This window comes from Myxocyprinus asiaticus, chromosome 7 (assembly GCF_019703515.2).
Source record: "Myxocyprinus asiaticus isolate MX2 ecotype Aquarium Trade chromosome 7, UBuf_Myxa_2, whole genome shotgun sequence".
In the NCBI taxonomy this organism is placed as follows: domain Eukaryota; kingdom Metazoa; phylum Chordata; class Actinopteri; order Cypriniformes; family Catostomidae; genus Myxocyprinus; species Myxocyprinus asiaticus.
Genome location: NC_059350.1, coordinates 26,384,774 through 26,410,411, shown reverse-complemented (window position 1 = coordinate 26,410,411; position 25,638 = coordinate 26,384,774). Strand labels below are relative to the sequence as shown.

Below are 25,638 nucleotides of genomic sequence, written 5' to 3'. Positions count from 1 at the left end.
GATCATGTCTACCACCACAGGTGGTAGACCGCTAAGGTCTTCCATGTCCCGTCCAGGGGCCAGACATGGAGATTCCAGAGGTCTGGTCGCGGGTGCCCCGTCCCTGAGAAAGAAGGTCCTTCCTCAGGGGAATTCACCAGAGGGGCTGTTGCGAGGAGCGTGAGGTCCGAGAACCACCTCTGGGTGGGCCAGTAGGGTGCTACCAGGATGACCTGCTCCTCGTCCTCCCTGACCTTGCACAGGGTCTGTGCAAGTAGGCTCACTGGGGAAATGCATATTTGCGCAGGCCAGGGGGCCAGCTGTGTGCCAGCATGCCTATGCTGAGGGAAGCCTCGGTGAGGGCGTACCAGAGCGGGCAGTGGGAGGATTCTTGGGAGGCGAACAGGTCCACCTGTGCCCGTCCGAATCGACTCCAAATCAGCTGGACCACCTTTGGGTGGAGTCTCCATTTTCCCCTGATGGTAACCAGTTGACCCGAAGCCCTAGTCGGCTGAGGTGTGAAAGCACCAAGTCCCTGTGTGCGCACAACATGTCTCGAGTGTGAGCTAGGATTAGCCAGTCATCGAGATAGTTGAGAATGCGAATGCCCACCTCCCTTAACAGGGCAAGGGTAGCCTCTGCGACCTTTGTGAAGACGCCAGGAGACAGGGACAGGCCGAAAGGGAGGACTTTGTACTGATACGCCTGACCCTCAAATGCAAACCGCAGGAAGGGTCTGTGTCGAGGAAGGATCGAGACGTGGAAGTACGCGTCCTTCAGGTCTACCGCCGCGAACCAATCTTGATGCCTGAAGCTCGACAGAATGCGTTTTTGCATCAGCATCTTGAACGGGAGTCTGTGTAAGGCCCGGTTCAGTACTCTCAGGTCCAAGATTGGCAGCAACCCACCCCCTTTTTTCCGTACAATGAAGTAGGTGCTTTAAAACCCCTTCTTCATCTCGGCTGGAGGGACAGGTTCTATCGCGCCCTTCCGTAGGAGGGTAGCGATCTCCGTGTGCAAGGTAGCAGCGTTTTCGTTCTTGATCAAGGTGAAGTGAATACCGCTGAACCTGGGTGGGCGCTTGGCAAACTGAATCACGTAGCCAAGTCAGACAGTCCAGATCAGCCATCGTGATGGATTGGAAAGCGCAAGCCACGCATCCAAGTTCTGCGCAGGGGGACTAAGGGGACAACGTCGGTGGAAGTACCGGCAGGTGGGGCCTCACGGCGGGGCGGAGCTCTAGGTGCCACACCACGTCATGGCCGTGCTGAGTCTAGGGACATTGAAGCACTTACCTGGCTCCTTGTGACAACCCCTGGAACAGCCTGGGACGGGGGAGGAAGAGGCCTGTCCTCGTAACCCGTGGAGATTGCCACAGCGGGGGCGGCTGTGTGCCACAGCTGGGTGCTCAAGGGTGGAAAGGCCACCGCTGGAGCGCCAATCCTGAAAGAAAAAACCTGTGGACGGTAATCGTGATGATGTCCGTGTGCACCGGGTATGTGACCCAGGGAGGAAGGAAGCCGCTCTTTTGCTGAACTGAACTGGTGAAATCAAACAAAAAGTCAACAAAACATTTTCCACCCGGTCCTCCACCGGGGGATGGAGTGGTCTTCTTACCAGCTCCAGGTGAGTGAGTTCCTTCGTCTTTGGGTCTCCCCATCTCAGGGATGCTTTGACAACCTCCGTGGGTTCTTAGGCGCCGACTGTGAGACGGGTGGCGTCTGCTTCCTGCGGTGGGCTCCACGCCGGGGCCGGGCTGAAGGGGCGGGCTGTGGCGGAGCCGATGCAGTCACCGCAGGGGGATGCCGTTGGCGACGAGCAGACAGGGTGCGGAATCTTGAGCCGCGCCGGGGCAGGATGTGCTGGATAGCCTCCGTCTGCTGCTTCACCGCTGAGAACTGCTGGGCAAAGTCCTCAATGGTGTCGCTGAATAGGCCAGCCTGGGAAATGGGGGCAGCAAGAAACCGTGTCTTGTTGGCCTCACCCATCTCGACCAGGTTGAGCCAAAGGTGGCGCTCCTGGACCACTAATGTGGCCATCGTCCGCCCGAGAGACCGCGCCGTGACCTTCGTCACTCGGAGAGCAAGGTCGGTCGCCAAGCGCAGTTCCTGCATCAAAACTGGGGCAGAACTACCCTCGTGCAGTTCTTTCAACGCCTTGGCTTGGTGGACCTGCAGGAGAGCCATGGCGTGCAGGGCAGAGGCAGCTTGTCCAGCAGCACTGTAGGCTTTAGCCGTCAGGGATGACGTGAGCCTACAGGGCTTGGACGGGAGCTTAGGGCATCCGCACCATGTGGCGGCACTCTGCGGGCATAGGTGCACCGCAAGCGCCTTATCCACCGGGGGAATCGCCGTATAGCCCCTGGCCGCCCCACCATCGAGGATAGTGAGAGCGGGGGAACTGCAGAATCGGCCGGGCAGTAAAAGGTGCCTCCCACGATTTCGTCAGCTCCTCGTGTACTTCCGGGAAGAAAGGCACTGGAGTGGGGCATGGCTGCTTTGAGCGGCGCCGCGAGCCCAGGAACCAATCATCAAGCTGCGAGGGTTCAGGGGAGCGGAGGGTTCCACTCTAACCCGATGCTCGCGGCCGCCCGGGAAAATATGTCAGGATTTTGGCATCAGCCTGTGACTGGGCAATCGTCCCCGAGGGGGGGAGCAATGAGAACATGAACCATCCACAAACGCTGCCTCCATATGGGTCGCGCCCAGACACGAAAGGCAGCGATCATGACCATCCGAAGTTGAGAGATAACGACCGCAACCAGGAATAACACACAATCGAAAAGGCATCTTTAAAAAGACACGTCTTTAAAAAGACGTTCTGTGTGTGCCGCTCTTTTAGAGAAATATACTCTTTTAGAGGAAAAGGCTCTATCAGAAAATATACTCTCTTTGTTTTCTGCCGAAGCGCCCAAGAGCGTTCTCTGCAGTGCACCAGTGCAGAGGAGGGAGAAGCCCCTGAAATGCACCGTCAGATCCAGCAGAGGTGAATGAACAGTAGAATTCAGCTCAGTGAGCATGACCGTTTGGCTCCGAAGAGAAAATCTGAATGAGTGGTTGCATACCAGCTCCTTTTATACCCGTATGTCCGGGGAAGTGGCATGCAAATACCACTCGCCAATTTTCATTGGCCTTTTATGAAAGACCAGAGGTCGAGTGAGTGACAGATAGGGAACTGTTATTGAAAGACAGTTAAAATTTGACTATTGGACGAAAAACTGTAAGTAACAAATTTTATTCATGAATATTTCATATGTCATGACTGTTTTATAATTTATGGTGCTTCTTCAGTTAACAGTTTGATACATTTATATGAAATGTGTTGGGTGTATGTTATCTGTTAACTCTGAAATTTAAAATATGCCTGTACTGGAAGGGCTGCATGATGTTAGCCAATCACAACAATGGACGTTTACATTGAAGTCTTAAAGGGCCAGGTAGCTTAAAACTGAGCATTTCAGACAAAGGGCCAGGGACAGGGTGGAAAATTATTATATATGACTAAATTATGGCTGTTTGGTGCAACAACAAAAAAACTTTATTAACATTCCAAGTGGACCTCAGGAAAGATAATAAAAATACAAATAAAAAAATAGTATGTCATGACCCCTTTAAATAAACATACTGTATTGACTATTTTTGTATAATTCAGTCAATTTATAAATGAAAACTACTTGCTCTTATATAATATTCTTTTTATTTAGAACTTGACAAACATAGTCAAAGAAAAAAAACTCATTTTAGTTTTAAATCAACCTTACCATAATGCTAAATTTCACATTATTCCACATTTCATTCTGATGTTGTTGACTGATTATTATTAAAATAATACAGAAAAAAAAAGAAAGAAAAACACTTCATTAGGCTCTTAATGATTTAAGTAATCTGAACAGAACCAGAAACACTTCTCATATTCTATAACTCTGCTTTAAAGTGAATGGCATCTATGCTAATATTATTCTTACTGTTTCCCTTTCTCATCCTCAGGATACATATTCCGAGGTTACCAGAGCCTGCCAGATACAGCTCCAGTCTAGCCCGATGTTCGACTCCGACCACTAGTTGTCGCTGAGCGACAGTGAGGGGCGCTTCGATGGTCACTGTCTGCATCACTTCAATCTATTTTGATGGACTTCACAAAGGATGAATTGCTGCAAACTCCAACCATACAACAAGGGATATTTAACTGGCCACTGCCTGCATCTCAGACTTAGAATAGACTTCATCAGAAATGAACTGTCACAAGCTTTCAGCCAGACTGCGAGGCAAACCTCACTGAAATTATGTGTGTTGTGAAAAGCGGTAAACAAATGACTTGACTTGACTCTTCTTGCATCATCTTGGTCATAGGATGGACTACACTCTTTTAAAATGGAATACAAAGAAAATACATTAATTCCAACTAAAGCCTTCATCAGCCAAAAAAAAAAAAGGACACTGCATCTATGTGCACTTTCACAGTCAATTCGGGATGGCTTTCAAAGACACTTAGGGCTCTATTTCCATGACACACTAGACGCAACAACCGCATACAACATCTTATCCAATTTTCATGAGAGTGCTAATTCTAAGTGCAATTTACATGCCAGCCCAAGTGGGCGTAGGTGGGAGTGTTTGCAGTATCCGTAGGTGTATCCTCGCAAACTGTGAGTGTGTTGTATATAAATGAAGTGGCACAAAGCACAATTTGCGAATTTTCTAAGAAATATGTAATTGTTCTAAAACTTTTCAGGGGCACCTCTATTCTCAGTGCAAAGTCTAAACTCAGTCCTGCATTTGCAGTTTGGAGATTCCATCAGCCGGTGGTAATAAAGTTCTTGTCCAAACTCCAAACTATAAAAATATAGTTGAGCATAAAATCATGTCCCAGACAATCACTGTTTTAACCATTTTATGAAACAAAAATGTATGAGATTTGTGTTTAACTTTCTAGAGGTCATGGTTTATTTTACAATTATTATTACTATTATGTTTATATTTATAATTGTATTTATTATCTAATTTGTATTCATATTTTTCCACCTGTTGTCATAGAGTGATGTTTAAATCACTGCAAAAGAGGCAGGTTGAAGAAGTTGGATACGGTTAAATGTTTAGATTATAAGGGAGGTGGTTAAATAGGATTTTTTTGACCACTTCGTTACTTTGATTGTATTTCCATTTTCCACTGATAAAGAAACTGGTAGAAGTGAAATCCACAGCCTAACCTGGAAGGCAGATAAAATCACTGTTAATACTAGCTATGATTTGAGTGTCAATTGATCAATATGATTAATAATACATACATACTCTATTTTTTAATGGAGCCTACATCCAAATCCTGACGAGATCACATTTTGCCCACTGACTTTGCACGTATGATGTATCGCATAGTACTGCACTTAGCAACAGCACTCTTAAAATAGGGCACTTCATCATTTATCTTACAATTCAGTCAATATCCTATAGTTTTAAACATTGCCCACCAACATCTACTCAGTTTACTCAATTAATAAATGACTTGTACTACACATAGATAACTAATATTGGCATTACATTAATGCTGTATAGACAGAGGGGAACTGGCTCCTCCAGCTGAGCCTGGTTTCTCCCAAGCTTTTTTTTTCTCTCCTTTAACTAACATCTTATGGAGTTTTGGGTTACTTGCCACAGTCGTCTTTGGCTTCCTCAATGGGAGCCTGAAGACAAATCATTTTTAAAGCATGATTTTCTATCACGTTTTCATTTAAACTGCTCAATGAGGACTTTAAGACATTACAGACATTACAACATAATTTTCTGTTACAGCATATATTTTTTTTGTAAAGCTGCTTTGAAACGATGTGTGTTGTGAAAAACACTATACAAATAAAAATGTCATGACTTGACCTGCTCACTAAGTATTCTGGTGTTTATTTAGTCATCTGAAAGATGCGGTTTATAAGCACAAACCAGTCAGCTCAGCACACAGAGCATAGAAAGGGTATGTTTGGGCTACTTTTTTATCTTAGAATGCTTTTTGCCATTATAACTCCAGTTTTGGGGCTTCAGAATGATGTCATGATTGTTTGGTTTAGAAGTAGTTGTTAAATTATTTTGTGAAACAAGTAAATGTGATTTCCTAGAAACAAATGATGTCAACTAACATAGTTTTTTCATTGTGGAATCTCCATTCTACATATGCCTCAATGTGTACCACTCTCTTAGATTCATAAAAGAATTTTGACCCTTAAAATTTTATGAACAACAGAAATATTTGCAGAGCAAACTAAATTATTAATCTTTTTTGACAGCACCTAATAAAAATTTGTGGGGATCAATTTACATAAGTCTGCTATTTACTCCCTCCTTTCCTGCCGTTTCATAACATAATTCATAAACACTGCTCTTTGTCTCTAGGCATAAACAAATGGGACTTTATATTACTTTCCCTATCTGTCACTCACTCGACATAGTGTCGATGTAGTGACACTAGGGGTCACTCTTGGGAGCCCGAGACACCTCTGGTCTTTTATAAAAATTGGCGAGTGGTATTTGCATGCCACTCCCCCGGACATACGGGTATAAAAGAAGCTGGTATGCAACCACTCATTCAGATTTTCTCTTCGGAGCCGAACGGTCATGCTCACTGAGCTGAATTCCCACGACTGTTCATTCACCTCTGCTGGATCTGATGGCGCATTTCAGCAGCTTCTCCTTCCTCTGCACTGGTGCACTGCAGAGAATGCCCCTGGGCGCTTCGGCAGAAATAAGAGTATATCTTTCTAAAAGAGTATATTTCTCTAAAAGAGCGGCACACATGGAATGTCTTTTTAAAGATGCCTTTCCTTTGTGTGTTATTCCTGGTTGCACTCGTTATCTCTTGCCTTCTGACGGTCACCATCACTGTCTTTCGTGTCTGGGCACTGCTCACGCGGAGACAGCATTCGTGGATGGGTCATGTACTCATTGCGAGAACATGTCCGTGGCAATGATGCAGTCGCGGCTTGTCTTCGTAAGAAAGCAAGCCACCCCACGGGTACGAGGCCAGCGTGGCTAGCACTGGGGGGTGATTTGGGGACCCCAATGGGACGAGTTATTCTTATTCGGAGCCCGCGAAAGTGATGAGCTCTCGAGCGCAGCATCGGAGAGCGGGCTCATCCAGTCGGACGCGGAAGCCTCAGCTGGGCTCCTCCCTTCGGGTGCGGTCGCCCAGTCACAGGCTGACGCGGAGATGATGACATACTTTCCTGGGCAGCCGCGAGCATCGGGCAAGAGTGGAACCCTCCACTCTCCCCTGAACCCTCGTGGCTCGATGATTGGTTCCTGGGCTCGCGCCCGGAAGTGCACAAGGAGCTGACAAGGTCGTGGGAGGCACTTTTTACTGCCCGGACCCGATCTTTCAGCTTCCTCGCCCTCACTACCCTTGATGGTGGGGTGGCAAAGGGTTATTTGGCAATCTCCCTGGTGGATAAAGGCGCTCGCGGTGCACCTATGCCCACGGAGGGCCGCCACCTGCCGCGGGTGCTCAAAGCTCCCGTCCAAGGCTTGTAGGTTTACATCGTCTCTGACGGCCAAGGCCTACGGTGCCGCTGGACAAGCCGCCTCCGCCCTGCACGCCATGGCTCTCCTGCAAGTCCGCCAAGGCACTAAAGGAACAGCACGAGGGTAGTTCTGCCCTGGGATTGATGCAGGAACTGCGCTCGGCGACCGACCTCCCCCCATCTCCCAGGCTGGCCTATTCAGCGACCGTTGAGGACTTTGCCCAGCAGTTCTCAACAGTGAAGCAGCAGATGGAGGCTATCTGGCATATCCTGCCCTGGCGTGGCTCAAGATCCCCTACCCCATCTGCTCATCGCCAAGGGTGTCCCCCTGCGGTGACTGCGCCGGCTGCGCCGCAGCCCGCCCCTTCGGCGCGGCCCCGGCGTGGAGATCACCGCAGGAAGCAGATGCCACCCGTCTCGCGGCCACCAAGAACCCATGAAAGGCTTCAAAGCGCCCCTGAGATGGGCGACCCAAGGACGATGAAACCCGCTGCTCTGGAGCTGGTAAGCAGACCACTCCATCCCCTGGTCGAGGGCCGGGAGAATCTTTTTGTTACCTTTGCATTTAATTGCACTGCATGCCCAAGTGGCTGCAGTACTCAAGAGTTCAGCAAGAGCGGTTTCCTTGTTCCCTGGGTCATGTATCCGGTGTGCACGGCCATCATCACGACCACCATCCACCACTCTATTTGGCAGGTTTGGTGCTCCAGCGGCGGTCTTCCCGCCCCAGAGCACCCAGCTGTGGCACAAATCTGCCCCCGATGTGACAGTCTCCATGGGTCACGAGGACAGGCCTCTTCCTCCCCCGTCCTAGGCTGTTCCGGGGGTGGTCACAAGGAGCCAGGTAAGTACTTCGATATCCCTGAACTCAGCATGGCCACGACATGGTGTGGCACCTCGAGCTCCGCCCCGCCGCGAGGCCCCACCCACCGGTACGTCCGACGAGATTGTCCCTTTGGTCCCCCTTGCACGGAGCATGGATGCGTGGCTTGCAATTTCCAATCCATCGCGATGGCTGGTCTGGACCATCCGACTCGGCCACGCGATTCAGTTTGCCAGGCATCCGCCCAGGTTCAGCGGTATCCACTTCACCTTGGTGAAGGACAAAATTCGCATTCTCAACTATCTCGACGATTGGCTAATTCTAGCTCACTCTCGGGACATGTTGTGTGCACACAGGGACTTGGTGCTCTCACACCTCAGCCGATTAGGGCTTCGGGTCAACTGGGAAAAGAGCAAGCTCCTCCCGGTTCAGAGCATCTCTTTCCTCGGTTTGGAGTTGGACTCAGTCTCCTTGACAGCGCGCCTCACAAACGAGCGCGCACAGTCGATGCTGGCCTGTTTGAAGGCATTCAAACAGAAAACAGCGGTTCCACTGAAACTCTTTCAGAAGCTCCTGGGGCACATGGCATCCTCAGCAGTGGCCACCCCGCGCGGGTTAATGCATATGAGACCGCTTCAGCACTGGCTTCAGACTCGAGTCCCGAGATGGGCATGGTGCCACGGGACACATCGCATGGTCATCACGCCAGTCTGTCACCGTCTTTTCAGCCCTTGGACCGACCTCTCGTTTCTATGGGCAGGTGTTCCCCTAGAGCATGTCTCCAGGCGCATCGTGGTCACGACAGACGGGTCCAAAACGGGCTGGGGCGCTGTTTGCAACGGGCACACAGCCGCCGGCTTATGGACGGGCCCGTGACTGCATTGGCACATCAACTGCCTTGAGTTGTTGGCAATTCCGCTTGCCCTGCGGAGGTTCCGGCCGTTGATCCAGGGCAAGCTCTTGTTAGTTCTGATAGACAACACGGCAACGGTAGCATATGTCAACCGCCAAGGCGGTCTGCGCTCTCGTTGTGTGTCACAACACGCCCGCCATCTCCTCCTCTGGAGTCAGCAGCACTTCAAGTCGCTGCGAGCCACTCACATCCCGGGCGACCTCTACACTACAGCGGACGCACTGTCACGGCAGGTTACCCTCAGGGGAGAATGGAGACTCCACCCTCAGGTGGTCCAGCTGATTTGGAGTCGATTCAGACAGACACAGGTAGACCTGTTCGCCTCCCAAGAATCCTCCCACTGTCCGCTCTGGTATGCCCTGACCAAAGCACCCCTCGGCATAGATGCACAGGTACACAGCTGGCCTCCTGGCCTACGCAAATATGCGTTTCCCCCAGACTCTGTGCAAGGTCAGGGAGGACGAGGAGCAGGTCGTCCTGGTAGTACCCTACTGGCCCACCCAGAACGTGGTTCTCGGACCTCATGCTCCTCACGACAGCCCCCCCGGCAAATTCCCCTGAGGAAGGACCTTCTTTCTCAGGGACGGGGCACCATCTGGTACCCGCGACCAGACCTCCAGAATCTCCATGTCTGGCCCTTGGACGGGAGTCTACTACCCGCGGTGGTAGACACGATCACTCAGGCTAGAGCCCCCTCTACGAGGCGCCTGTATGCCTTTAAGTGGCATCTGTTCACTAAGTGGTGTACTTCCCGACGGGAAGACCCCCAAAGATGCGCAGTTGGATCGGTGCTTTCCTTCCTGCAGGAGAGGTTGGAAGGGCGGCTATCCCCTTCCACCTTGAAGGTGTACATTGCTGCTATAGCAGCACACCACGACACAGTGGACAGTAAGTCCTTAGGGAAGCACTACCTGATCATCAGGTTCCTGAGAGGCGCCAGGAGGCTGAACCCCTCCAGACCGCACCTCGTTCCCTCATGGGACCTCTCTGTAGTTCTTCAGGGTCTACAGAGAGCCCCCTTTGAGCCTTAGCAGTCAGCTGAGCTTAAGGCACTCTCCTTGAAGACTGCCCTCCTGACTGTGCTCACTTCCATCAAGAGGGTAGGAGACCTGCAAGCGTTCTCTGTCAGCGAAACATGCCTGGAGTTCGGTCTGGGCTACTCTCACATGATCTTGAGACCCCGACCAGGCTATGTGCCCAAGGTTCCCACGACCCCTTTTAGGGACCAGGTGGTGAACCTGCAAGCGCTGCCCCAGGAGGAGGCAGACCCAGCCCTGTCATTACTGTGTCCGGTGCGTGCTTTACGCATCTATTTGGATCACACACAGAGCTTTAGGTTCTCTGAGCAGCTCTTTGTCTGCTTTGGTGCACAGCGGAAAGGGAGCGCTGTCTCCAAGCAGAGGATCGCCTACTGGCTTATTGACACCATAGCTATGGCATCTCACACCCAGGACTACGAGCTACGAGCCCATTCTACCAGGGGTGTAGCGGCCTCCTGGGCCCTGGCCAGAGGTGCCTCTCTAACAGACATTTGCAGAGCAGCAGGCTGGGCAACACCTAACACCTTTGCAAGGTTCTACGACCTCCAGGTGGAACCGGTTTCATCTCAGGTAGTGGCATGTAATACAAGCGGATAAGCCCGGGATAGCCGGCCAGATGTATGTTCTGGGGTAGGTGCTCTGCATGTGGCGGTTCCCTGTAAGGTAACCCCATGTGATGTATATCTTCCACTAATTCGTTTCCCTGTTGGCAAACTACGTCTTCTTTGGGCAGAGCCCCCACTGCCACAGTCTCCATGTTTGTAGTAACTCCTCCCCGTTGGGTAGGATCTACCATGAGACTCTCCACATGGTCAGCAAGACGTATTTTTCCACTTAAATATCCCCCCCTCTCTTTTGGCGAGGTGTGGTACCCGCGGTGTCCTCCCCTTGGGAGGGACACCCCCCAACTAGACCTGGCGGCCCAGTCAGATAATCCCCCTTCTTTTTTAGGGAGTGGAAAAAAAGAAGGGGAAAAGAGGCCACGACTGGGTTAGTCTGTCTCTATATTTTGGGTAGTCGACTTGTCCCCAAAGGGCCGTTCGACACTCATAACTATGTTGGGGGAGGTTACGTGTCGGCCTGGTGTGCTGGCTACGAGGCACACAGTGGTCTGCCCGTCACACACCACCAGTTCACGTAACACAGTTCATCCAATTGCGGCGTTTCGTATAGGGACCCCTAGTGTCACTACATCGACACAACGTCGAGTGAGTGACAGATAGGGAATGTCCTGGTTACTTGCGTAACCTCCGTTCTCTGATGGAGGGAACGAGATGTTGTGTCCCTCCTGCCACAACGCTGAACTACCTGCTGAAATGGCCAGACCTTGTCTCGGCTCCTCAGCATAAAACCTGAATGAGTGGTTGCATACCAGCTCCTTTTATACCCATATGTCCAGGGGAGTGGCATGCAAATACCACTTGCCAATTTTCATTGGCCTTTTATCAAAGACCAGAGGTGTCTCGGGCTCCCAAGAGTGACCCCTAGTGTCACTACATTGACACGTCTCGTTCCCTCCATCAGTGAAAGGAGGTTACGCAAGTAACCAGGATGTTTTCCATACTTGGCTTTGAATAAAAAACATACTGAAAAATGAAAGTACTGTAAATCTCAGGAAGGTATTTCCCGGAAGTTGTGGCTGTCTCCTTTCACAGTACAGTCAGTGTCAGCACCACAACACTTACAACATTGTTATCCCAATAGCACAGCGTATTGCTCATGCTGTTAGTGTTTGGTGTCAGTGCAAGTGTAGTGTTATGATTTTACTGTTGTGACAGCTCCTTGCCTTTCTTTTTCCCCTGACCTCTCTCTCCACCAATAGCTGGTGTGTGGTGAGCGTACTGGCACACTATGGCTGCCGTCGCATCATCCAGGTGGATGCAGTCCCCTGTTCACTGTGTAAAGCACTTTGAGTGTAATGTCAGAAAAGCACTATATAAATGTAACATTCATTCATTCATTCACTGACCTGCCCTGACAGTTGCTCTGTTCATTTGTCAATACCTATTCTTACAGGAACACTACCTACCTACTGAGGCTCCTCCTTCATTACAGAATAAATTAGACCTCAGAACACATTAAATGGGAACTACCATGTAGATAAGTCACAATGAACTAAGGAAAAAGGGTGCTATAATTGAAATTCTTAATTTGGAAAAAATAAATTGATCCATGTTATAAAAAAACAATTATTTGGTGTATAAGAAAGTTCTGATTTGCAACAAAACTGATTTGTCTCATAGTTATATAGTATGATTCATGGTAATTTCAACTGCTTTCTCTATAAGTTCTACTTAAATGCAAATATATTACCTACAGGCATTGCTTGTACCAGAGTTATGAATGACCTATTCATAACTCTGGTACAAGCAATGCCTGTAGATAATGCCTAAATAGCAATGCCTAAGAATTATGAATTAAATAAATGAATTGAAATTAGTAAATGCAATGTTCTTCACATGTTGGCGTGGGTTTCCTGGTGCTCCGGTTTCCCCCACATTCCAAAGACATGCAGGTCAAGTGAATTGCAGACACTAAAATTGCCTGTAGGTGTGAGTGAGAGTGTGAATGAGTTTGTCTGTGTTTGTTAGCCCTGTGATGGACTGGCCACCTGTCGAGGGTGTTTTCCCACCTTCGGCCCGAGACAGCTGGGATAGGCTCCAGCACTACCCTCTACCTTATAGAGGATAAGCGACTATAGAAAATGGATGGAAAGCTGGACAGTAAATGCAAGTGGGCAAGTCTGTGATTTTTCGAATTTCACATAATTAGACTGGTTAAAAGGATTAGCTCTAATCTGATGCTAATTAAAAATTAAAGCCATTTTAATTTAGGCACAGTGCCAAAGTCTAATTTTAAGAGTGTCTATTCAATTTCAGTGCTAAAAACAGATATACAGTTTGAGCATTAAACCATAACATTAATGTACTTTATTGAATTACTTTTTGCTTCAATATGCATTGTTGAAAGTCTGGGACAATAAATACCTGTTATGAATGATATGAGAAAGCTTTTGTTTTTCTTCTTTACTTAGTGCTTTTGGCACAGTTGCAGTTTTATTTGGTAAAGCATCAGCTTGTTTTCCTCTAAACCACTGAGTCAACGTTTCAAGATGTGTCAATCCATGAATTCCTAGAATGCTTTTTTTTTTTCTTCACATGAATTCGCTCCCCATCTAAGGTCCTTACCAAGTGTATGCCATCGTTCTTTGTGATTTACACTGTGAGTTTAGGTGACTTTAGGATCTCATCACTCTTTAGCAGAGCAGAACCACCTGAATAAGTGAGTCACTAATGTGTGGATCTATAAATCATCACAATGATGACTGAAATGCTGTAATATTGCAGTTTAATAACCAGAGATAAGAACCTGCTGGGGTGCTTGCACATAAGAATGAAATCAAATGGAATTCATTCACAACTAGGAGGTTTCATATTCATCAATTTGTTTTATTTTTTTTTTAATATATCTATAGTAAGTAGTTCCGGTCCTGAATGCTGATTGTTAATAAAAGCGTTCCAGCTGTGCTAAAATAGGCCTACACAATATAGCAACAGTTATGACACCAAACACCTGTTCACCTATTTACTGTGTATATCACTGATTTGTGTGTCGTGCCGGACAATGCCCTTAAATCATGCCAATATTCACAATATAGTGAGGATTCTCATATTTTATTTCTACAGATATTCTTGGGGAAATTATTAGCCCTTTTTGTAGCCTGAAGGAATTCTTACAGGCTGTGTAATCTGCCACTAGACTGACAATCATACCACCCTGAAAGGTCACCCTGATTCACAATCTTGCACAAATTGATAGAGACATACAAAAGGACACACTGTTAAAAGTGGTAACCTGCAATGTTTACATTAAGCATCTATTCCAACTCAATCTAACCATTAAAAATGTGTTTTGTTGGTGCAACCTAACGTAGTCAGGTTGATTCAGCCATGTTAAGTAATATTTTTGACTTAGACATTAATTTAGATGTAGGCTACCACTTGAAGCATGTTTTTAGGTTAGGTACCTAACAAAACAGTGTAGTTTAAAATGGGCATAGCAACCATTATTACTGTGGGGAAAGGTCTCACTAGCCTTTATATGACTGCTCTGGACTGGTAATTATTAATATTTAACATCCTAATTATATAAAATATTGTTGCACTGTTAAAAAGAAAATAAATATAAAAACCAAGGTTTTGTTTTACAGAAAAAGCACAACATCCAAAACCATCCTGAAAGATGTATCAGCAGAAAGGAGTTAAGCTGAGATGCCCTTTAGCTTTGAACTGAATCTTTTTTCTTTCTTTCTTTCTTTCTTTCTTTCTTTTGTGCAATATTGGTTTTGGTTACTACTGATTTCATAATTAATAGTTAAGTACGCTGTTTTATTCAGGGATTTATTAATGTATTTTTTCTTCTTCTTCTTCTTCTTCTGCTTCTTCCTTTTTTCTTTTCTTTTCTTTCTTTTTTTATTGTATTTTATTTATTTCTTTTTTTAGTAATTTCAATTATTTGTATCGGACAAAAACGTAGAGATTATTACAATCAAAAAAGTAATAGGTTTCAGCATACATCATGTCTTGCACGTTGTTTATCCCATTATTAAGACTATTAAGATGTGTGACTAAATTATTTAACAGTGCATTGTTAACGAATTTAAATCTTTACATGTTAAATATCACTAAAAAAAATACGCAACAGAAATACCATTACAATAAAATGAAACAAACGTTGACATGCATTGGTTTGTCCTCACCTTTTGGTCGTGTTGGTTGGAATTTCTGAATTATTGACGCATTGCTACAGGTGGCGTTAACTTCTACGCTTACTGCAGAGCTGTTCATGTTGGAATTGACAGGAGTTCTTATGCATTCCCACAACGGGATCTGAGTTTCATTCATTTTCTGTAAATCCAAATATTCATGCCGACCGGCGAACACTAGTCAGAGTGTAAGTTACTGAGTCAGTATATTAAATTATATATCAACGCTATTACATTTAAAGTTAATTGAAAAAATTGTGCCATTAATTATCCATACTTGAAGCTTACACTACGCTAAGCGCCGAAATATTCTGTGCACTCATTGCCTGCATCTGCAAGGGCGTCTGTGTGAGAATGCAGTAACTAATCTCACGTAGTTCCTCGCGCTAGCACTGTGTGTGGTTATCAGTAGAAAGCGCACTGTAGCTCTGATGAACGTGCAGCGTGGGTACACTGTTCTTTAAAAGTGTTAGCGCAGAGGGTGGGGGTGTTTATATAAAGGAAGGGAGAATGACAACGGTAACAGACTATCACAGGAGGAAGGCACGTTGCGTCTAAAAAAAAAAAAAAAAAACGGCTAATGGATTGTTGTAAGGTCCCATGTCGCCCTCTAGTGGATATCTAATGTTATTGTTTTATGAAAATAAACGAGAAAGAAGGAATGACTTTAATTGGCGTACGTGCATCAAACAGAAAACATCACATCTTAACAGCTGCCTCCTCAAGAATATGGGTTAAAGAAAAAGTTCACACAAAATTTAAAATTCTCTCATCATTTATTCACCCTCATGCCACTTCAGATGTGTCAAGTCATTTTTATTTGTATAGTGCTTTTCACAACACACATAATTTCAAAGCAGCCTTACAGAAAATTATACTTTAACAGAAAAAGCTGTAATATAGTAATGTATTCGAGTCATAATAGTAATTAAAAACATGATTGTAAATTGTGCCTTTAAATAAATAATAAACAATATGACTTTCTTTCTTCTGCATAACACAAAGGTAGATTCTTAGAAGAATATCTTAGCTCTGTAGGTCCATATAATGCAAGTGAATGGTGACCAAAATGTTAAAGCTCCAAAAAGCACATAAAGGCAGCATAAAATTGATCCATAAAACTACAGTTGTTTAATCCATGTCTTCTGAACCAATCCAGTTGGTTTTGGGTGAGAACAGAGCACTAGGAAGAACGAAACACTATAGGAAGTGTAATCGAGCTTGAAATCATGATTGTGCCTTAAGACTGCAATGGCTAAATATACAGTGTAAAAGGAGTTACATTTTGGTCTGTTCTCACCCAAAATTGATTAGATCGCTTCAGATGACATGGATTAAACCACTGGAGTCTTATGGGTTACTTTTATGCTGCCTTTATGTGCTTTTTGGTGCTTCAAAATGCTGGTCACAATTAACTTGCATTATATGGACCTACAGATTTGATGATATATTCTTCTAAAAATCTCCATTTGTGTTCTGCAGAAGAAAGAAAGTCTACACATCTGGGATGGCATGAGGGTGAGTAAGTGATGAGAAAATGTTCATTTTTGGGTGGACTATTCTTTAAGTCAGAGGTTCAGCCTTTGTGTTTTTTCTCATAAGTATAGTCTTAACCACAGAGCTTTCATTAGATGAACATCAGATGAACTCTTCTTTTGCCATATACACTCACTGAGCACTTTATTAGGAACACCTGTACCTACTTATTCATGTGATTATCTGATCAGCCAATCATGTAGCAGCAGTGCAACGCATAAAATCATGTTGATACTGCTCAGGAGCTTCAGTTAATGTTCACATTAACCATCAGAATGGGGGGAAAATGTGATCTCAGTGATTTTGACATTGGCATGATTTTTGGTGCCCGACGGGCTGGTTTAAGTATTTCTGTAACTGCTGATCTCCTGGGATTTTCACACACAACAATGCCTTGTTGATGAGAGAGGTCAACGGAGAACAGCCAGAATGGTTGAGCTGACAGAAAGGCTACGGTAACTCAGATAACCGCTCTGTACAATTTAAGTAGAATAGCATCACAGAATGCACAACATGACAAACCTTGAGGCGGATGGGCTACAACAGCAGAAGACCACATCGGTCACTTTATTAATAATTTAATAATAATTAATAATTGTATTTATTTATCACACATTATACATTTTGCACATATACAGTGAAATTATTTTTTTCACATATCCCAGGTAAGCTGGGGTCAGAGTGCAGGGTCATAGTGTTAGGACCATTAGGACCATAGTGTTCTGATAAAGTGCTCAGTGAGTGTATATACTGTATATACACTCATATATATATATATCTTCCACAATTCATATGTACGTAAGTAGGCCTACACGTTGTTTTGGCCTGCGCCAGTCTTTTGAACTAAGAGAATAGCTTGCTGTTATCTTACCATGTATAGCCTACCTCACTGCAACACTTGCATACAGGCAAATTGCACTACAGTATTCCTAAGAGTAAGCTGTACCACTCACCCATATATTTAGCTTACTGTACATAACCCCTAATTGTAAATTGTATGTAATTATTGTTGCTGTGAATAGTTCTATTGTTATGTGTACTTATACCTATGTCTACTGGTCATGTATGACATGTATGGCAATTGCTGGTTTTGTAAGATATGTAGTACGTTTATGTTTCTGCACTGTGGTTCAGGAGACACTGTGCTTCATTTTCTCCCCTGCCCTGCAGAAGAGAAATGACAATAAACAATAGACAAAAGTTGAGACAAAATTGTCCTCACAAGTGAGCTAAATCTGACAACAACAAAAAATCTCTTTGTGAACATTCTGCCTCTTCAGATTGGAAAAGTAATAATTAAAGTGGATAAATAAAAATGTAAAATATAAATAAAGAAATAAATCTTTATGGTTAGGGTGTGGTTTAGATTTAGTCAATAAAAATTATGATTAGCTGTAACGCAACTTAAAAAATGAGCCCTTCCCGGACTTCCTAGTTTGCCTATTAAAGCCTGTAGACTGATTTTCATGCGATGGGAGCGGGTCGCTTTTGCCAGGAAAATCTAAAGGATGTGACGTTTATGCGCGCTCCCGAGATCCTTGCCTCAGACAGTAGCTTTTCTTCCGCTATTCACCAGTGTCAACAGACAGTCTTTAACACTAGGTAATATTATCTTAGAGATGGAATCCAGCAAACGTCTGGCTCCCAGCACAACACCGACTCCTACACAAAAAAAAACCACAAAAAAAAAAAAAATTCAAATAATTTCAATGATCTTCTCTTTATACTAAAAGTCAGGTTAATGTCAATGTTAATCTGTAATTATTTAGCAAGGTAAACTACAATAATACATTAAATGAATGCTAGACAATGTTCAAGATAATGCAAAAAGCTCCATTCATTAGTGTAACGTAACTTGGTTATACAGAAAATATATACATTCTATTATTATAAAACAATAGCGCATCGATATATCAAAATGACAGCAGTACTGAATAGTGTCAACATATTTATAATGTACAGTCTATTTTATAAACAGCTACTGTCACCATCCAGCAAATTTAGCTAACAGCTATTGATAAAGCCGGCTAGCAAGACATAGGCTATCGTATAAATGCAGTCAATGTATCATGCAAAGAAAAGTGGTTACTTCAAACTAAAGTCTCGCATTGTCAGACCTATATCCACACTTTGTTTTAGCCCTGTTCCAGCACTGGAGAGTCAAATGTAATATGCAGTCTCAAAGTTTGTAGTAAAACAATCATAACTGTGTAACATACTGCACCTTTAAGGAGTTGGTTAGGGAAATGTTTGAAAGAGATGTTGTAGTAATTTATAATGGTTTTAGAGTAGTAACATTGACTATATATAGTTATGGTATTTTGGTAGCAACTATAATTACCATGGTAATTGTTTGTAAGGGTAAATAATAATAATAATAATAATTATTATTATTATTATTATTATTATTATTATTATTATTATTATCATTATCATTATTATTATTGCTGTGGAGTTTTCATGGTCTTCCCGTGCTGGTGTGGGTTTCTTCCTGGTGCTTTGGTTTCCCCCACAGTCCAAAAACATGCAGGTTAGGTTAACTGGAAACTCTAATTTGGCTGTAAGTGAGAGTGTGAATGTGACTATCTGTGTGTGTTAGCCCTCTGATGGAATTGCCACCTGTTCAGTGTGTTTCCCTACCTTTGGCCCAAGGAAGATGGGATAGGCTCCAGCAACCTCCGTGGCCCTACATAGGATTATTATTATTATTATCATTATAAGTATTATTATACAAAAGGTTTTATTTTAGAGGTGGGGTTGGTTGTGGGTTATAGTTAGTTTTTAATTATAATGAGAATTAAAAAATATATATATATGTATATATATATATAGTGTGCACACAGGGAGAAGCGGGAAGGAATTGTTGTGTTTATTATTTTTATTTTCAAATTTAGATTAAAAACAAACACCAGCTAGGTAAAAAAAAACAACAACAAAAAAACAAAAAAAAAACAATTGATTGGTTACATGAAATTATAAAGTTAGTAAAATGTAATGATAAAACTTTGGAAAAAATACTGATGTATTTTTCTTATCTCTGGATGCCACCAAAGCAGTCTCCTATTTTGAACATGGTTTTCTGATTTGTTGTTAGTTTTGTTGTTGTTTTGATCAGGGTTCGTTATATGTTACCAGGCAGTTTCATGCTACAGTGTCTATGTAAAAACCCTGTCGGGTTGGGTGTTGAACCCCCTGCCATCTCCGTCTGCATTCTTTGAACTTCATGTTTTTGATGCCATAACAGGGAGTGTCCATTTGACTCAACTTGATCTGAGCAGCAGGTATGGAAAAGAAAAAGAAAAAAAAGAAAACAAAGTCACCCACCCACTACAATATCAATAACATCAGAAAAGCTTAGTACAAATAAGCAACCACTTTTCAGGTAACATTTAAAAATCTGTAGCCAAATTATACATAAATTCAAAACAGCAAATTTTACGGTGACAGTAAACTACATGTTATTAACCTAATGTTAGTTAACATGAACTTACAATGAACAATACTAATATAGCATTTATTGTTAATTTCAACATATACTTAATTATTTTTAAAATAAAAAGAACCTTGTGAAGTGTTACTAATTATACTGCAGTGATAAAAGCACTGATTATTAATAAGAAGTGAATAGCTCATATTGTGATAATCAGTGTCATTACTAAAAATACTGTCACACCACTGCCATCTAACTAGCAATGAAAGCATATGTGATCATGTTAGTCATAGCCTGAAAGTACATTATTATATGATTGTTTTTATTTATTTATTTATTTTTTTCTCTATCCAAATGATGGCATCAAAAATAAATGGATTGACTTCAGTTAGTGAAACATACTGTGGTGAATGACCATTTATATAAATGAAAACTTAAGTATTCACCCGGAGCATGAGGACAATGCAAGTCATTACCAACCCATACGTGGTCATGCCTCCAAGCACTACCCATAGAACCAGGTGATTGGCATGTTGACAGAGAGGATGCTGCTTACGTGGACTCTCTGTTGACACACACACACACACACACACACACACACAAACGTAATTTGAAATGTGATACTTTTATACAGATCATGGCTTCTGGATATGTAACATCCTTCTGCTATCAAAGCAGTGATATAAAACACTTTGTGGGTTTGTGGGTATATTGTTATATAATGTTTAATTTTATTTCAAAGATTCATACTTTGAATGAAGTTTGTTCATTAACCCATGCACAATCGTAAAGTCTTTGTATTTAAAGAACAAAATGCCAATCACATGGCCAATTCAATTCAACATGTCTTTCCAGTCCTTTAACCCTGTTGTACATACCTTTAACAAACACAATAGTCTGTGGCATCTCGTCAACTTTCACGAACGGAGGAGGATAGATTATCACTGCCTCACAGGTGTACAGGGCTGTGGTATTCATTGTCACACTGAGTAGGATGAAGCTGGTACTGTTATCTGTCAAATTAACACTGAAATGGGCAGGGACATTTCCCTCTGGGTTGACAGGTGGGCTTTGTGTGTTGATATGCCTGGAGGTGACCATAACTGAGCCCTTGAATAATTTGAAGTCCATTTCCGGTGCACTGAGTATGGGGCAAGACACAGTAGCATTGCCGTTTACTGCCACATGCTTAACCAGTGGGAGATTGCCTACAGTGAAGAGGAGACATGACTATTAGGAAAAATGTCCCAATACTCAATTAATATTGTCAGGGCTGATTTATGCACAGTTTTCAGGCTTCTTCTTTTCAGAACCACTGACTGCTGACAAAATGTTTCTCTCAGGGTTCAGAAAAATGTTCTGCAATCAAGTTTGTAGCAACCACATGTCACTTAAGATATCATCTGAACATTAATTATGCTTTTGTCCACTCAGTTCTTCACTAAACTTTTTGTCAAATTTACCCAACAAACCAAGAATAGCCTATGAAGACATATTGTAAATCATAAACTAAATCATAATAATAATAAAATAGCTATGCCATTGAGTAAGGATTTCTTTCCAAACATTAAAATCGAAACCCAGTTCTAAGGGGTCTTTTCAAAAATTTCTCAAATCTTTCATCACACATTGTGAGAGTGGACAAATCACAGAGACAAAATAGCCTTGAATGAATTGCTTTGAGCAATATATAATAAAAAAGGAAAGGAAAGACTGAATCAACCTGATGCAGAATGATTAACTCACAGCATTGCTATTTTATACTGTCAGAATGTCAGTGACACGAACAGTACGAAATTGTTGCAAATTGTCTATAGACAACATGCTTACTCCACTGAAAGGTAAAATATGACAATTTCTGACTATTTTTGTAACTGAACATTTTTTATTAAAACATTTAATTAAATACTGTCTTTTCTAGTTTCACCATTTAAATTGGAGTGGGAAATCGGATTTCAAATTAGTCTGATGCAACAAAATTTCAGTTGCCCAAGCCTCCTTCAATAGGTTAGAGATTATTTGGGCATTCAGAGACTTAGAATTCAAACACTGGCACCAATATGCTATTTTTCACAAATGCGAGTGGGGGCTACATGTGAAAGTGTGTTTCCAGTATTAGTGACAGAGTGTTGAAAGTTATAAACAATGCTGTGTTTAAAGAGCCATTGTTTCTAACATAACATTATATTTGAACCTTTTGGTTGGCCACAATATTACATGTTTAAAGTTGCAAAAATCACAAGATCACAAGAATTAAGACTTTGATCTTACCTTTGCACATGCTCTGTGTTTCAGTTAGTGTACTATGGAAGAGACAGAGACTGAAGATGGTCACAGATCTCCTGAAAATCTCCATCTGTTGCATTCTCAGTCTTCACACAATGGAGGTGCTGCTGAAAATGGCAGATCCACTGTCTTGCGTTTTGGCACACTTTTGAAAGTATACTGCACCTTTATATTGAGCTGTACTATTTGCCTATGTGTCTCAAAAAGAAACTAAAACTCTGCCTTCATCAAAGTGACATAAATGTGCAACGAGCTGTTAAACACGCTGTTAGTTAAGAAAAACAATCTCCAAAACTACAAGAAAATAAGGATAAGGCACTAATTGTGACAATAATTTATGGATTATAACCCCTTTCCCCGTTGAATGGATGCACTGCCTTCAGTGTAACAGACGAACAGAAACATCCTCACAAGTCAAACAGGAAGTTTCCATTCTCTCCTTGCACACTTTGTGGTTGATGTTTTTTGCATGTTATGGTTTCATATAGTATGTGTTTAGTACAGATTCTCCTGGCATCATAGCTGGTGTTTCCTCGCTTGGGGGAGATAGTAAAGGAGACCCAAAGGGGCTTTCTAGATTACTGTCTGTTTGGGGGAATTGAAACTGGGGTTATTTTGGGTGACTGTGGGTCTGTACTTAAGAGCAACAGAGGCAGAAAATGAAAGAGACAGAGAGAAAGAGAAAGAGGGAGAGAGGAGAAAAAAGAAAGCAGCAGCTGAGAGGACTCTTTAATGTTAAAATGCCAGAAACTAACAGACACTTAATTGGAAAAAAATATGTGAAAAGGTGCATAAAAAGTGAATTTTTACTGTCAGTGACTCATGGTCTTACACCCGTGGTAGAGAGGAAAATGCATTTACGCTGATTTAGTAACTCTTCATGTTTCCTGTTTTTAATCTAAAACGGGGTGCACGTCAGTGCACTGCACTGTGCAATCTTTGTGGCAGATGGTTCACAGAACACTGAAACCGGCTCCAACCCACGGTGCTGACATATAATTTCTGTGTGCTCTACTTCTGATGGAAAAAAAGAGTTAAATCAATGAAGTTTCCTCTTATATTATTCGCGAGGACACATGTAGATACTGAGGTTTTGTGGCTGTCTTTATATTTAGATTATTACAGCAACTGGTTTCAGACCCCTACATGCACTTGCACCCCCTAAAATCTACTTCCTGTGTGAACCACAAAACATGATCACTGATGAGCCTCCCATTCATGCATACATGATTCTAAAAAAAAGGTATGGGAACATCAGAATAATATTCTATTAATGTCATATTACTGTAAACAGATTTTACCATATTAACCTTCCTTTTGTCCTTCGGGTAATTTTTGACTCGTATGGAAAACCATTCAGAATGTAATACATTTTTGATTAGTGTACAACAGCACTAAAGAGCCCCTTAACCAAAACCTGTTTTATTGCCATACCAAAGTATATAATAATAGGGGAGAAAATGCTATATTTTATATTTTATTTAAATGTACATATATATATTTTTTTAAATAAAAAGGTCAAAAACTTGGCAAACATTGGCCAAGGATGTCTCAATTTACATGTATTTCAATCACTTTGGCATTTTATAATATTTCAAAAATATTATAACAATTTCTGATTAATTCTGTTTGTAGAAAATCAACAGTGTACATTTGAGTGCTACAGTATTAGTACATGCCTATTTCACAAATGAATATTGCATTTTCCAGCAGTCAAACTGTGCCCACTCTGCATGTCTATTGCCACAAATCCATTCCTTCCAGTAATGTCAAAAAAAAAATTCTGCAGTGCAACAGGGATTTAGGAAGGTGCCGTAATGGTTATTTCTGCCATTTAATGTTTTAGGAGAAAATTATATGCAATAGGTCTTTTACCATTGGGGGGCATTTAGCCCCATTGTACCAAATCATATAACATTATTGTATTGTAGAGTTGGTTTTGGTGGTTTATGAGGAAATTGTTTTAGGTTACAAACTGGTAATTACAAGGGTATTATGCTATAAATGTGGTTTATGAGGACATTTCATAAACGTCCCCATAATTCAAATAGCTTATAAAACATATTAAACTATGTTTTTTTGAAAATGAAAAAATGCAGAAAGTTTTTTTTTTTTTTTTTTTTGTGAGGGTTAGGGTTAGGGTTAGAGGATAGAATCTATAGTTTGTACAGTATAAAAATAATTTTATCTATGGAGAGTCCTCATAAGGATAGTCGCACCAACATGCGTGTGTGTGTGTAATAACTGTTTTAAAAGGACACTGGGAATTCGCAAGATTGATCCCTCAGTTCTTTGGCTTGCTATAAAAAAAGCCACATTTGTAATCATAAAAAATTAATGAATAAAGAAAACATGAATATTTATTTTAAATAATATAGGCCAAATACTGTAGCTTTGCTATTACTGTTATCTTACTTGAAGAGTCACACTGTACAGGTTAAAAAGGCATAAAACCTTTCTCTTTCTACTGAGAAACAGCAATTCAGTCTGTCCTCTGTAGGATAAATTGTATTTCTTATTTATTTATTTATTTGCTTATTTATGTTAGACTATACAGTACATGCCACAGTTGTCATAGGTTTAAGAGAGCATTATGGGCTTTTCAAAGATAACAAATATTTGGTGGTTACCCATAAAAACTCTCTCTCTCCTTTGTTTTTAAAAATGTTTGACATAATTATTCAGCACGTTTTATGGAAGCATTGGGTGAGTGCTTATTATATGAATTTTTATTTAATAAAAATATCATTATATTAGATATAATTCGATTTATTTTCAAATGTTCCTTGTAAACAAACATCTTAAGAAAAGAAAAAAGCATAACTTTCTTTTGCAATAAAGACATGGATGTCCTCTGTACATCAGCATAATTATGTTTTCTCCCCTTGGGGAGGTTAAAAAAAATGGTCAAATAAATCCCATCACCTCATTATTACAATATTTTTGCATAATACAAGTTGCCCCAAGAACATGTTAATTAGACGTCATGTATACGATTATGAATGCCCGTGTTTGCTCCTGTTTACACAAATGGTATAATAAATCAGGAAATAAATACAAACAAGCCACTCTATAATATCCAATAACATAGTTTGGAACCTACAGTACTGTGCAAAAGTCTTAGGCATATAAGATGTTTCACAAAAACATTTGTCTTAAGATGGTTATTTATATCTTCAGCTTTAGTGTGTCAATAGGAAAAATACATTTTAGACTCCCAAACATTACTTTTGCAAATAGAAAAGATTAGAATAGAAGAACAGGGCGCTCTGCAAGAGATGGCATTGCCCCCACAGAGCCCCCCACTGAACATTGAGTCAGTCTGGGATTACATGAAGAGACAGAAGCAAATGAGACAGCCTATA

General features: G+C 42.3%; 2 protein-coding genes across 2 annotated transcripts in view; both read right to left on the bottom strand.

The window, feature by feature from the left end:
* Positions 1-15,692, bottom strand: part of cckbra (cholecystokinin B receptor a) — a 69,465-nt gene extending 53,773 nt beyond the window's left edge. Inside the window, exon 1 of the mRNA XM_051702528.1 lies at positions 15,016-15,692. Within this exon, the coding sequence (XP_051558488.1) occupies positions 15,016-15,160 (145 nt within the window). The 5' untranslated portion in view covers positions 15,161-15,692. The remainder of the gene's footprint in view (positions 1-15,015) is intronic.
* Positions 15,693-19,420: 3,728 nt separating this feature from the next.
* Positions 19,421-22,792, bottom strand: si:dkey-1h24.6 (T-cell-specific surface glycoprotein CD28 homolog). Its single transcript, XM_051702581.1, has 4 exons — positions 22,259-22,792; positions 20,866-21,195; positions 20,434-20,552; positions 19,421-19,827 (listed from the first exon to the last, which is right to left on the bottom strand). The coding sequence occupies exons 1-4, from the start codon at positions 22,350-22,352 to the stop codon at positions 19,699-19,701; spliced, it is 672 nt and encodes a 223-aa protein (XP_051558541.1). The 5' UTR covers positions 22,353-22,792; the 3' UTR covers positions 19,421-19,698.
* Positions 22,793-25,638: the final 2,846 nt, after the last annotated feature.

Bases quoted from the DNA above. Each gene is read 5' to 3' on its own strand.
- si:dkey-1h24.6 (XM_051702581.1), bottom strand. From the start codon at position 22,352: ATGCAACAGATGGAGATTTTCAGGAGATCTGTGACCATCTTCAGTCTC. The intron at 21,196-22,258 runs GTAAGATCAAAG...TCTTCACTGTAG, and splicing joins AACACAGAGCATGTGCAAAG to GCAATCTCCCACTGGTTAAG. The intron at 19,828-20,433 runs GTGAATACTTAA...CCTGCTGCTCAG, and splicing joins GCATTGTCCTCATGCTCCGG to ATCAAGTTGAGTCAAATGGA.